The sequence below is a fragment of the Stomoxys calcitrans genome, chromosome 5 (assembly GCF_963082655.1).
Source record: "Stomoxys calcitrans chromosome 5, idStoCalc2.1, whole genome shotgun sequence".
Classification (NCBI taxonomy): domain Eukaryota; kingdom Metazoa; phylum Arthropoda; class Insecta; order Diptera; family Muscidae; genus Stomoxys; species Stomoxys calcitrans.
Genome location: NC_081556.1, coordinates 21,460,813 through 21,473,424, shown reverse-complemented (window position 1 = coordinate 21,473,424; position 12,612 = coordinate 21,460,813). Strand labels below are relative to the sequence as shown.

At 38.7% G+C, this 12,612-nt stretch overlaps 1 protein-coding gene across 2 annotated transcripts in view; it reads left to right on the top strand.

The window, feature by feature from the left end:
• The window catches only part of LOC106080877 (facilitated trehalose transporter Tret1-2 homolog), a 58,238-nt gene extending 52,593 nt beyond the window's left edge, over positions 1-5,645 (top strand). For both annotated transcript variants that reach the window (XM_013242477.2, XM_013242479.2), the window contains one exon: positions 4,155-5,645. In XM_013242477.2, the coding sequence (XP_013097931.1) occupies positions 4,155-5,219 (1,065 nt within the window). In that variant the 3' untranslated portion in view covers positions 5,220-5,645. The remainder of the gene's footprint in view (positions 1-4,154) is intronic.
• Positions 5,646-12,612: the final 6,967 nt, after the last annotated feature.

Here is a 12,612-nt window from a genome sequence, read left to right as displayed (position 1 = left end):
CTAAAAAGTTCAAGGTCATCGTTGAATTGGAACTCAATTCAACACTCAGCAAATATCATAGTTTAGCAGGTCACTTGGACAAACTATAGCGCATGTAGCCCACAACAGCGTTGGATGAATGGATGGTTAATGTGAATGACCCACATTTCAAAAGGAATTCTTGAAAGAGCGTAAATTGTGCGTTTTACGTGACATGTGTGTGTGATCCGTCAAAGTGTTTGAAAAAACTGTTTATAGGCCGCCTTGGAATTTTTTCGCAGACGTTGATTTTTTTCTGGAAAATTACTAATAAAATTACGAAACTTTGAATGACACTAAGACAAATTCAACAAATAAGAGCGTGCTAAGTTCGGAGAGGCCAAATCTTATATGCCCTACCATCTGATGCAAAATTTCAGCCAATTCGGATGAGAATTGCGACCTCTAGTGGCTCAAGAAGTCAAGACCCAAGATCGGTTTATATGGCAGCTTTATCAAGTTATGAACCGATTTCAACCGTACTAAGCACAGTTATTGAAAGTCACAACAAAAAACTTCGTGCAAAATTTCAGCCAATTCGGATGAGAATTGCGCCTTCTATTGGCTTAAGAAGTCAAGATCCAAGACCGGCATATATGGCAGCTATATCAGGTTGTAAACCGATTTCAACCATACTTACACAGTTGTTGGAATTTATAGGAAAACACTTCATGCAAAATTTCAGCCACTTCGGATGAGAATTACGACCTCTAGTGGCTCACGAAGTCAAAACCCAAGATAGGTTTATGTGGCAGCTATTGTAGGTTATATCCCGATTTGGACCATACTTAGCACAGTTGTTGAAAGTGATACCAAAACACTTCATGCTAAATTTCAGCCAAATCGGATAAGAATTGCACCCCCTAGATGCTCAAGAAGTCAAGTCCCAAGATCGGTTTATATGGCAGCTATATCAAAACATGGACCGATTTGGCCCATTTACGATCCCAACCGACCTACACTAATAAGATATATTTTTGCAAAATTTCAAGCGCCCAGCTTTACTCCTACGAAAGTTAGGGTGGTTTCGACAGACGGACGGACGGACATTACAAGATCGACTTAAAATGTCATGGCGATCAAGAATATATATACTTTATGGGGTCTTAGACGAATATTTCGAGGTGTTACAAACGGAATGACAAAATTAGTATATCCCCCATCCTTTGGTGGAGGGTAAAAAAACCACAAACAAATTTTTAGAGTGGACGAAATTTCCATTATTATTTATTTAAAATTTTTATGATTCCAAAACTTTTGCAAACATTTTAATGAAAATAAAATTCCCTCGCAAGTGTCCTAAAAATCAATCCAATTCAAATCTAGTTTCGAATACAAACATATTTAAAGAACAGCAAATGGACTTTTGAAGTGCCGTCCACCAAACTACAAAACTAGCATATAGCATTATAGGTCAGACAACTGCAGTATATACATAGTGCATGACACATGGTTTAAGCCCCCAACTCTTCCTAATGGCTCTCTTGCAGGTGTAGGTGGCCAATAATCGCCTTTCTTGCCCTTCCAAAATGTTTGATTAGAAGTGTTAATTTTCTTTCCAGCAAAACACCCAAGTAGTTTGCGCTTTCAGTGAATGGAACATTCTCCCCTACCAAGGGGACAGGTGCCACTGTGCCTAACTTGTATCTCCTGCTGAAGAGAACAACTTCCGTCTTAGACGGATTTATGCCCAGACCATTTCCTGACCTTCAATGTCAGGAAATGCTACCATTGTATCTTCCTTGACATCGAGAGAGTTTTCTATGTAGCTGTTGCCAAGACAGGCGATCTCCACGAAGCTTTGCCGTGTGTCTATCAACCTTTCTACACTAATACGAAAAATATGTTGCAAAATCATGTGCTAAAGTTGTCATTATCATACATGGGCATTGTTGGAAATATTGTCAACAAGCGTGGATGATTTTGTGAACACGCGTTATTGATTCATGCACTGACCGTTGTGAACATCATCCCTTTGAAATGTGTATTTATATACCAACACCAACCTTAAGTTTAAATGACTCTTAAAACCTTGTATGTGTATAGCCTGCCGTGGTGCAATCCCATAAACACACAATGGGATTAATGAAACACATGTTCGATACTCATCGGCACTCAAAATCTTTTGTAATCTTTAAATATACTGTGCACTAGAGGTTGTCAGTATGTGAACGGCTGTGGACGTTTTGTTCAACATAACTGTTGTTGGTTTAAAAATATTTGTAGTTGATCTTATAACATCTGTGTGTTGATTCACTTTTGTGAACGAATGTGGCCACTTGGTCAATGCCGTGCTTGATTTTTTCTATGGGTGTAGAGTCCTCAGCATGAAGGATGACAGACTAATAGTTCGAAAATCGTTCGCCCTCGCGTGATAAGGTTCTGTCAGTTTAAATCACGCTACAGTCTTTAAAAATAGAGATATTGAGCTGCAAATTTGCACAGATTAATTTTTTGTCCATAAGCGGGTAAAGTTCGAAGATGGGCTATATTGGAATATATCTTCATATAGCCCCCATATATACCGATCCACCGATTTAGGGTCTTAGGCCCATAAAAGCCACATTTGTTCTCCGATTTTGCTGAAATTTGGGACAGTGGGTTATGTTAGGCCAGTCGACATCCCTCTTCAATTTGGCCTCGATCAGTTCAGATTTGAATATAGCTGTCATATAGACCGATCTCTCGATTTAAGGTTTTGGGGCCATTAAAGGCGCATTTATTGTCCGATTTCGCCAAAATTTGGGACAGTGAGTTGTGTCAGGCCCTTAGACATCTCATCAATTTGGATGGATATGGCTACCAAAAAGACCAATATTTTCTTCTACAAAATTGAATAATGTACTCAATGTCCGTGTCGAATTTGGTTCAAATCGGACCAAATCGGTCGGCCAAACTTAACGCCTTTTTACTTGTTTTTATTGAAAAATTAAAAAAAAGCCTCGAGCTCTCAAAACGCAAAGCCCAGATTCCCCATTTGGGCTTATGTTTTTCTTGCACCAAGCAATATTTGTGGCCTCCACAGAAAATTTATTCTAAAAAATTTTTTCAATTCGAAATTTCGTTTTCACAAAATTCCAATATTTCCCCTTATTTTACTTTGACCAACTTTGCACATGATCTCGATAGCCCATCAGCACTATTTCAAACTTAAAAAAGTTATCTCTATCCGTTCTCAACTGGCACATTTTTACTAGTTGTAAAGTTTCCCGCGAAATATGTATCAACGAGTAGTACTAGTATTTCCTTACTAGACATTGTCCATACATTATCTGACTTCTGAATATATCCATACGAAAAAGGGTTTTGAGAATAGGATCTTCCTAGGCTAGAGGCAACTGATGTATCCTCCATGGAGCTACAGCATTTGTTCTGATCCCTTTTCAGCTTACTCTTATAGACGTCCGAAACGTGTGGTGCCCTTGTGGCTTTTTCCCTGTTAACGAGCCTTCTGCAACCCTTTCTTAGGCCAACTAGTTCATGGGTCCACCATGGCGTTCGCTGTTTGCTCCTTGGTTTGGCTCCAACAGCGACCGCCATGGTGTTTGGGAGTAGAGTAGAAACCTAACGACAATAAGTACATCTGGGCTAAGTTCTTCCGGGCCGAATTTTGGGTACCCACCAATATGGATTTTGCTACAAATTAGCAGTACTTTCATTTGATTTATTTTGAAGAAAAAACATATGAGTCTTCAAGGGGCTCAAAAGTCATATCGGGGGATCGCGCCAAATTTTATTGAAAATTGTGGTTACTAGGTCATCAAGACGTAAAATCCTGGGATTGATTTATATGGAAACTATATCTATTATGTACCTATAAGGGTGGGGTTTAGTGTGGGTATAAGCAATGGTTATAGGAAAAAATGTATTAGAGAGAAGATTTCAACTATGCAAAGCATATACATATAAACAATTGCAAAAGATGCTGGAGAAAAGTTCATTGGTTCCCGAAATGTTGGGACTTATGAACTTCAGCCAAAGCTTTTAGAGAGTGGAGTACAAATATGCCCACATATTGTAAAAGAAATGCCAGGTTCATCTAAGTGTTGTTCTAATTGTTTTAAATTTCGCTTGTGCCCCTTCAATATTCTATATAAAATTATTAATTAAAAATTCCCTTCTTTCATGTATTGCAGGTCTATATTGCAGAGACAGCAGAGCCAAATCTTCGTGGACTTTTAATTGGAGCGCCATTTGTCTCCTACTCTGTTGGTATCCTCATCGTTTATGCTTTGGGTTCTTCAATGCACTGGCGTGCAGTGGCTTGGTGTGGAAATTTTTTACCCGCTTTGGCAGCCGTTGCCATTTTCTTCATACCAGAAAGTCCAGCGTGGCTACTCAGACATAATAAATTGGAGAAGGCTCGCAAGGCCTTAACCTTTTTGCGAGGCAATGATATTTTTGCCCAAAAAGAATTGAATAACATGACGGAGAGATTGGAAAAAGAGAAGGCCACCACAAAGACCAATGAGAACATTTTTCAGCTATGCTGTCAGCGTGTAGCTATAAAGCCCTTGATAATAGTGATAGTCTTCTCCTTTCTGCAGATAGCTTCGGGCACCTTTATTGTGGTATTCTATGCCATTGATATAATCTCAGAATTTGGGGCAGGCTTTGACACCAAAGAAGCCGCCATTTGGACTGCTGTGATAAGAACCTGTTGCACACTGATATTTTGCATAATTTTATTGTTTGTACGTCGTCGAATAATACTGACAATATCCGGCATTGGATCTGGACTAAGCTGTCTTATATTGAGTGGCTATATGTATATGCGAGAGGGTCAACCCAAGGTGGGAACAGATGTTATTGTCGCCGGTACATGTTTGATGATCTACATAGCCTTCAACACAGCCCTAATGGTTATGCCGGGCATCATGATTGGAGAACTATTTCCGGCTAAAATTAGAGGACGCACAGCGGGAGGCGTTTTTGCAGCCATGAATGTTTCTCTCTTTGCCTTGACAAAAATGTTCCCTCTAATTCATATGAGTATTAAGATGAAGGGTGTATTTATAATGTTTGGCGTCGCCAGCATACTGGTGTCAATATTCATGTATTTGTTTCAGCCCGAGACAAAGGGAAGAACACTGGAGCAAATCGAAGATTATTTCAATGAAAATAATTGGCTGTGGTTTAAGAGGGATAAGACTTATAAGCTGGTGCCAACGAATGATCAAAAGGATGATACTAAGGCGTAAAGTTAGTGATATTTTTAGCATTCTATGTACATATAAACCATTAGAACCTCACTTATTGCTACATAACTTCCCCGTAAGTAAAGGGGAAATGAAAACCATTTAGTAATCTAAGCACTGGACTCACAAATGTTCATTCCATATTGTTGACCAAGATTTTTTTTTATCAGACAGTTAAGATGAAAGTTAGTTTGTACATTCAGTCAAGGAACACTTAACAAGGTGAAGGGCTTTATTTGGCTAAATAAGCGAATGAAAGCTGTTATATTACATGGCCTAACTGGTCTGGTCCGTAAAACAATAATTGTGCGAAGAAGTAACTAAAAAAGCAAAGCGCCCGGCAGCTGAGTTGTAGAGCTGACAAACTATCGATAATCGCAACATTCGATATTTTCAATAGTTTTAATAATAAATATCGATAGTATCGATACTATCGTTAATTTCCCATCACCTATATTTCAAGCAAAAAAGAGAAATAAAAATCAGGAGATCGACTTATATTGAAGCAATATCAACGCACTGATCAAATAAAACCAAGGTTAATAAAGTCAGTTGGAAGTCATGAGGGAAATCATTGTACAAAATGCTAGTCTAAACGGATGAAAATTGCGCCCTCTATAGGTGCAATGTGTCTTTCAGGATACATTCATTGTCAGACTGCTTATTTTTGTTTAGTTTTCCATCATCCATCGGAAAAATATCAATCGTTATTCATTCAAAAATTTAAATATCGATAGTGTCATCTATATTTTGCCAGCTCTACTAAGTTGGTAGCTAGCTCTACTACGTGGGTCAATGATCTGCAACTACACTGAAAAAAAAGTTAGCCCAAAGAAGATTTAAGATTTTTCCTTATTCGTAGGATTTTAGCAAAAAAAACGAGCCAAATAATCAACGCTTTAAAATAAAGATCCTATCTTTAAATGAAATTTCTAATTTACTAACGGACATGACCATCCGTTTCAAATTTTGATCACTGATCGATTCTTATTTTACTTCACAGATGACTGTCTACTTATTATTTTATTAAAAATGAGCAACAACAAGTTATTGACCGATGTGGACCGTACTCGTCATGGCTGTTTACAGTCAAAGAAAAATACCACCTCCAAAATTTCAGACAAATCGCTTAAAAATTGCGCCCTCCAGTGGCTCAGTGTGTCAAATGGGGAGATCGGTTTATATGGGAGCTATATCAGGTTATCAACCGATTTAGACCATACTTGGCACAGTTGTTGGAAGTCATGCCAAAACGACCTATGCAAAATTTCAGCCGAATTAGATAAGAATTGCACCCTCTAGAAGCTCAAGAAGTCTTATCGGGAGATCCGTATATAGGGCGGCTATATCAGGTTATGAACTGATTTAGAAAACACTTGACACCGTTGTTGGAAGTCATACCTCAATGTTATGTGCAAAAATTCAGCCAAATCGGATAAGAATTGAGCCCTCTAGAAGCTCAAGAAGTCATGACCCAGGATTTGTTTAAATGGTAGCTATATCAAAACATGAACCGATTTAGCCCATTTACAATCCTAACTAACCAGCACTAATAATAAGTATTTGTGCAAAATTTCAAGCATTTAGCTTTACTCCTTCGAAAGTTAGCGTGCTTTCGACAGACGGACGGACGGACATGACTAGATCATCCTAAAATGCCTTGACAATCGAGAACATATATACTATATGGGGTCTCAGACGCATATTTCAAAGCGTTACAAACGGAATGACGAAATTAGTATAGCCCCATCCTATGGTGGAGGGTATAAAAATTAAACATTTAAAGATGCTCCTGTTTGTAAAACAATTTTGCGTCTTTAACTACGGTACACTGTTGTCTTCTCCAAAGTTGAATTTCCTAAGCTTCAACGATATTTTCACCTTCATTTTAGATTTTTGTCTTTAATAACAACACGCAAATTTAAGGATTCATTAACCTACCATTTAAAATAAAAAATCCCTAATATGAAGGCAAATATTTGTCACCAAAGGGAATGTTTCCTTCAAAAGTTGGAAAATTGATCATCTTTAAATTAAGTTTGGTAATCTTTGGCTCGAAACTTTAAAATTAGAATAAAATTTTTTCCGTGTAGGATGCCAGGATTTTTTTGAATGAACATCATGTGAATCTTTGCATGATTTTTGCCTATTGACGATGTTATGGAAGTATATTAAACTGAACTGATTCATTTTTGACAAAATCCATCATGTGATTTTCGCACATCTTCCGTTATCTTGTTAAGTATACCTTGGGTTTAGCTCGAAATTCCAAAATTAAGAAATTTGAATGTTGAAAAAAAATGTTCCTTAAAAACCAACAAACCAACAAAAAATGTTCCTTAACAAATTCACAATCTGTATGACTTTCGCCTTCCAATCTTCTTCAAGGAAAAGCGAGTCCTAAGGATCATAACTCGAATCGGCCTCGCCAGGTAGTCAATAATCTTCTTCAGCCTACCCTCCGCATCAATAGTATCCAGAATAAAAATGTGTTAGTACCCATTCTAGAAATTTTACCTCCTTCGTCAACTGTAGAGTGATCTCATTCAGAGAAGGGATGCCAAAATTTTACTAAACTTTGTCTTTGGAAAAAATGTTAAAAACTTAAAAATTCTTTATTTTTCTACTAAGTTGGATTAAAAAGTACAAAGAATCCTGTTACCCTGTATATATATCTCTAGCACGAGATGTCTCCCACCAATTGAGCTTTACATCAGGCTTTTGGTGGTTCCTGTTTGAGTATACCACCGTGTTTGCCTTCAAAAGACTTCTTTGCTGGAGCTCCTTCATCCATTCTGACAACATGACCCAGCCAATGCAGCCGTTGTATTTTACACCTTTATTCTGCATTAACGCAAACTGGCCCATATAGTTTACGAAAAATCTTTCTCTCAAACACTCCAAGCACTGCCTCGTTTGGTTTCACAAGTACCAATGCCTCCGAACCATATGACAACATGGGTAGTATCACTGTCATGTATAGTGCGTTTTTCGTCTGTCTCTCCATCCAAAGTTGCATCTGTTTGCCAGTATTATTGTTTGCTTTATTTCAAAACTGGTGTCATTCGTTTCGGATACTGTGGTGGATAAAGTTGCTGACTATCTCAAAGTTGTGGTTCCCAACTTTCTCCATTTTCTTTATCTGATCTGATGTGATGTGCAGGGCGTTTTGAGAGTTGATACCATTCATTTCGTTTTATCTCCATTTACAGACACACTCATTTTCACTGATCCCCTTTCGATTATTTCAAAGGCTGCAGTTACTGTTTCCGGTGACCGACCGACCTGCGAGTTGCATTTGTTGTCTTGTAAGTAGTGCGCAATATATATTCACATCTGCATCCCGAATAATCTTCTCCATTAAAGACGATTGGCTGTCTCCTTGTGTGAAACCCCGTTTGGTATTACTGAGGAACGTGTATCGTTTGTAGCCAAGAAAGAGATGCCAGGTATTGATTAGTCCTTCTCGGGTCTTTTCCAGGACTTGTCGCATAGTGAATATCTATTCTATAGTGGTGTTCTATGCGGAAGTGTAAAGCCGCATTGATAGAACCCAATTATCTCATTGACTTTGGGTTTTAATCTTTCACACAGTACGCTCGAGAGTATCTTGCATGTGAAGGGGAGGAGACTTATTCCTCTGTAGTTGGCACATTCTTTCTTGTCTATTTTCTTCGTACGGGACATAGTATGTTGAGGTTCCAATCGTCGGGTATGCGTACTTCTAGCCAGATTGCGCAGATTAGCTGATGCATACGCCTTATCAGCGTGTCGCCTTCGGTCTTAAATAGTTTAGCGGGTAACCCGTCAGCTCCTGCTGCCTTATTGTTCTTTAGTCGGCTCACAGCTACATGGACCTTATTCTGACAAGGAGATAAACATTCTATACCATCATCAGGGATTGGTTCTGCGGTATCCTCTTCGCCGCCATCGTCGCACACTAGCAGTTGGATAAAATGTTCTTTCCATATCCTCAGCACGCTATCTGTGTCAGTTACCAGTTCCTTCTATGTCTCTACAGGATGATGTGCTTGCACGAAAGCCTCGGTTTGATGTTTAATTCTTTGGTAGAATTTCCGGACTTCATTATTACTCCTGTACATCTCAATTCGCTCACACTCACGTCGTTCCATTACCTTTTTCATTCTGCAGAATAGACGCTTCTCCTCTTACCTTTTCTCCCGATACCTTTCCTTCATATGGCGCGTTGCTACTGATTGCATGGTTGCTCTATATGCCGCATTCTTAGCTTCAATAAACATCTCTACACTCTTGATCGTACCATAGGTTTCTTGAGGGAGGCTTCCGGTACCCAAGTACGGATTTCGCGGCATTTTTCATGTAGTGAGTGGGTAGTGGTTTGCCACTGCGCCGTTATATCATCAGAACAAGGAGTGATTTCATCAAGCAGTTGGGTCAGTCGAGTGGAGTATGCCGTTGCCTTGTTGTTGTTGTAACCACATTTTTATGTGGAGGTGGCGATCCTCGTCAAGCTCCTGTAAGTGAGCAAGCACCAGGGTGGCCATTGGTTTTTTAAAGGCGCCAATTACTCGCCTTGTCATATCGAGCATCGTAGGCACTCAGTATTGTGCAAGAGCCGGTGCCACCCGAACTCTCACTGAGACTCTCCGCTCGATACCGCTGATTGTCCGCGACTGCAGTTACAGCTATTCCGGATGGAGCATTCCACTATCCGCAACCTGTGGACGGGCCCGGTACTCCCAGCTTCTCGTGACAGCAATGAACTCCACACAGATCGGACCTCAATGTGTGATGCTCACAGCTATCCCGTGCCGTAATGCCGTAGCCATCTGTTGTGTTTGCAGCTTTTCAATGTCCAGCTTCAGTGCAGAGTCAGATCGTACTTTTCTCACCAGACTCAAACGGGTGCGAACGTTTGCTGCCACAAGATAATGATCCAAATCTATATTCGCTCCACGGATCGATCGTACATCTAACACGCTGGATGAATGCCCTTCGTCTAACACAACTTGATCAATATGGTTCCTCTTGTTTTGATCGGTTGTAAGCCATGTGGCTTTGTGATTTTTTTTATGTTGAAATCTGGTGCTGCTAACTACCATGTTTTTCGCCGCGGCGTAATCTACAATAGTAGCCTCAACCCATTATTGGGCAATATCTCGTGGAGGCTAAACTTTCCGACCCAAGATGTCTTCCCTATCTTCGCATTAAAATCTCCCAGAACGATTTTAATATCATGGGCGGGACAGCGGTCATACTCTCTCTCTAGGCGCTCGTAGAAAATATATTTGCTCTGCTTATCCTTGTCTTCCGGTGGGGTCATAGGCACAAATGAGGCTGATGTTGAAGAATTTAGCTTTTATGCGGATTGTGGCTAGCCTATCATCCACCGGAGTAAAGCTTGAGACAAGGTGTTTCAGTCTCCGACAAACCACAAATCCACAGCCAAATTCGTGCGTCGTTTTGTTGGTAGCTATAGTATAGTTCGTTACCGTTTGCTGTTGTAGTGACGCCATTCCCGGTCCATCGCACTTCCTGTAAGGCGGTAATATCTGCCTTGTTCTTCTTTAACACATCCGCCTGCGAGTTTTCGACACCTTCTCCATAAAGAGTGCGGACATTCCAGGTGCACATCTGCAAATCATGGTGCGTTTCTAGTTTGCATGGGTCATCAACGTTGGGTAGGTCCGTTTCTACTATTCTTTTGTCTCTCTGAGTGATTCCCAAAGCACCAAACCTGTGTTTCAAAATCCGAACAGATCAACCTGATAAATCTTGATATCAATGCAGTATATTGCTAAGATCGGATCGAATTTTCAGATATGTGGATCAGAGCGTTGCATTAGATCTTTTAACAAAAATTGAAAATTTACCTATGAACATTACACATTGGGAAAAATGTCTATCATATCGATGAGATCTCTTCGATACGATTTTAAATTGAGCATAAAAAGAGACGTCCTATGTAGAGTCTGATTTGAACATTTCATGGATATAGACCAATAGCTCGATTTAATATCTTTAGGCGTATTCCAAACGCAAGTTTTAATAACGTCCAAAACTGCTTTTCAAACACCATGTTTAGGTGGAGTTTGAAGGCACTACAAAATTACCCCAATGAAATAAACCCCAAAGCGAAAAGTGAAATAACCCCTGATAAAATAATCCCCAACATAAATGAAAGCCTTTGGAGGTTATTTCGTAGCGCCGAGTTTGAATATAGTAGGAAATTTGCTTTGAAAGTTAGTTTGAGAGCAAAAGATATATTGAAAAACTAACGGCCTTATTCACAAAACTTTATGAAGCCTTAAAATAGGTTTAGTTGACTGTTCTATAAAGGAAATATGTGAAATAAACCTATTTCAAATCTTTATTTAGTTTTGTGAATGAGGCCGTAAATATTTTTTGAAGCTAAGAAATTGTTGCCCAGTAATAAAAAACAATGCATTTTATTTCTTCTGAATAAAATAGATAGCCACTTCCACTAAGACTGTGTTGCTCAAAAGAACGAACGAACTTTGTTCTTGTTTCATCAAATCAGCTGTACCCCGTTATAAATCTTAAAAGTTTTGGCTAATATAATTTCCATGAAATATTTTCTTTACTTAACCTCACTTTACGAAAATGATTCTTATACTGTTTTTCTGCAATCGAAGTATTAAAAGCCAAGGGCATTGAAATTGGAATATACTCGTATATAGAAGATTTTCAAATTTCATATTTTATTTTCCATTCCATTACAACCAGTGTTTAGTTATGTAACTGTACTTGATCGTACACCGATCATCGGTGTTTTAAGATTAACCAGCATTTTATTTCACTTCATCAATATCTCCGTTTTATTTTAAGAAATATTCTTTTATATGTATATTAGTAAGTGTTTGTGTATAATTGACAAATATATTGCATTGTGATTCTGTTATTTCCATATATTAAGAAGTAGTTAGTAAATTTAGAATAATCTAATATTTAAAAATAAAAATTTTATTATAAAAAAATAAATATTTTAAACAATTGGATGGATTTTAATTCGATGGCACTTAAACAAAAGGATTACTGAAAATTAAAGATTTTTTTGCTTAATTTGAGGATTTTGATAATGATTCAAGGTCATAAGGAAAGAGGTCCGCAGACTTTATAACAGAGCACGTCGTAAAAAAACTGAAGTTTATTAGGATATGTATTACACACGGCTCAGGGAATACAATAAGTTTGCCAGAGCGGCAAAACGTGCCTCCTGGAAGCGTTTCTGCGAACAGGTCGATAGCGTTAATGACCCGCCAAGATAAAAAAAGTTTCTCTCAAAAACCCATGTCCAAACTGTAACTTTAGTAGACGACATGGGAGTGAGAGCAGAAAGAACGAAAGACATGTTGAGGCTTTTGATGAAAACCCATTTTCCACAGGATACGAC